This window comes from Austrofundulus limnaeus, unplaced genomic scaffold, assembly GCF_001266775.1.
Source record: "Austrofundulus limnaeus strain Quisiro unplaced genomic scaffold, Austrofundulus_limnaeus-1.0 Scaffold1281, whole genome shotgun sequence".
Classification (NCBI taxonomy): domain Eukaryota; kingdom Metazoa; phylum Chordata; class Actinopteri; order Cyprinodontiformes; family Rivulidae; genus Austrofundulus; species Austrofundulus limnaeus.
In genome coordinates, this window is record NW_013953683.1 from 25240 (window position 1) to 27172 (window position 1933).

General features: G+C 38.0%; 1 protein-coding gene across 2 annotated transcripts in view; it reads right to left on the bottom strand.

Annotated features, from left to right (window-relative positions):
- Positions 1–1933, bottom strand: part of vwa5b1 (von Willebrand factor A domain containing 5B1) — a 77706-nt gene that overhangs the window by 21007 nt on the left and 54766 nt on the right. For both annotated transcript variants that reach the window (XM_014031608.1, XM_014031607.1), the window contains exon 14: positions 751–941. In XM_014031608.1, the coding sequence (XP_013887062.1) occupies positions 751–941 (191 nt within the window). The remainder of the gene's footprint in view (positions 1–750; positions 942–1933) is intronic.

The following is a 1933-nucleotide window of genomic DNA, read 5'->3' on the forward strand; positions in this document are numbered from 1 at the left end:
TTGCAAACCACTGTATCTTGATTATAAAAGGGTTTGGAACAGCAGAAAATAATTGTTATTCTGATCCTTTCTGTGTTTTACTCAAAGCTCAGGTTGTACCATCTGTTTCAAGAGATAAATGTCAGGAGTTTGCTTTAAAAAACAACAAACATATCCTAAATTTTCTGAACGCAATAAAAGTACATGCAATAAATGCTTACTGTGTGTCTAAGTACTRATCTGACAAATGTAACAGAAATATTGTTTATTCAGTTTGGGAAGTCCAAAAGCCTTCAGGGTGTCATGTTTCATGCACTTTAATTTAAATACAGATTTGTTATATCYATTCATTAAGTTGAACAGGACCTAATGGACCCTCAATGAGGGGAGACACAGTTTCCTCCAGTTAATTCTGTGTACTCATACTCATATGCTCACAGTAATATTCAAACCCAACTGTGATTCATTAATGTTGCCCTTAATTACTGAGAAGTGCACATTAGTCTGTTCTTGATTATCCTCCAAACCAGGCAGGGGTCAGGTGGCTCTTTAATAAGGCAACCTGTTCTGAATTAAAATACAGATTTCTGCATGACAGGTTGACAGCTCTATCATCATATAAAATAAGATTTATTAGAACATAGTGGGTTTTAGTGTGTATGTATGCCCCAGCTATGCTAATCAGACATCATAAACCTTGTCCAAACAGAGTCAGAAAGATCAGCCGTTGSGAGTTAAATAAACCTTTTGACAGGTAATGTTTGGTCACACCTGGTAGTCGCTCTTCCACTGAACTTCCTGCTCAGGACTCATCTGGCCTGTCAGCTCCTGGACTTTGGACCTCCTCAGTGGATTCTTGGCCACCACCGAGCCTGGGTCACTGGATGTGTAAGTTTTTTTGGCTGGGTTGTAATGTGTGATCTGGTTTGTGCTGTACGCACGCCTCCTTGGTGAAGTGTCATCTAAACGAGACATGAAAAGTCAGCAGATGATATAATGGTGCTTTTTGATAAAGATAATTAGTAGCTGTGCCTCTGAAATGATAACCCCTAATTCAACATGCTAATTTACCAATGTTTCATTTCTGACAGATACATTTTCTTTTATACTAAAACAAATCTGATCAAAGAACAGTTTATGTTGAGCTGTCTCTTTTTACACAAATACTAATTTCTGCATTTGGCAACTTGTTAGAAAAGCTGCTTTAAACACTCACAGAGCTTTGCTGTGTTGACTATAACATGTTCAGTACAACACAGGCTGTGCAGAGTATGTTTTAGTCCTGGCTGACAYGTGACCAGCTGCATGTTGTAAATGAAGCGTGGTAAATATTGACACACTGCTAACATGCAATATATTGCCAATGGGAGAACAAACAGGGAGAGTATTCATGTAAGATTAATCTAAAAACCATYCTACTATGTAGATTTTTACTGTAGAGTTTAGGAACAAAATATTCTGTTTAATCTATTGTTTTGTGTGTTAATCTAGATGTGGAAATTATTTTTAACCACCCACACTTTCACATAAACCTTACATTTATTGCCCCTTTTCCACTAGTGCCATTTACTGTAGTGTTGGTACAGTTCGGTACGGTTCCAATCCATTTCCATTAGGCCAGACTCTTGGTACCAGCCCCTTTTTTTAGTACCTGCTTCGTTGAGGTTCCAAGTGGCCCAAGTCGACACCAAAATGTGACATCAGAACACTGTTTGTCACTGATTGGCTAGGGGATGGAGTCACTGGTTGCGTCTGAACTAGGGTTGGATATTGAAAGGGTTTATTTCGATACCGGTGCTAAATCGATATTTTCAAAACGGTACCGGTTCCTAAACGGTATTTAAATCGGTACTTTAAAAATAAATAAATAAAACACACACAGTCACATAGAGGTTTGTGAAGTAATGATTGTTTCTGAGGCAAAGTCAAACTTGAAATTGACCAACATATGAAC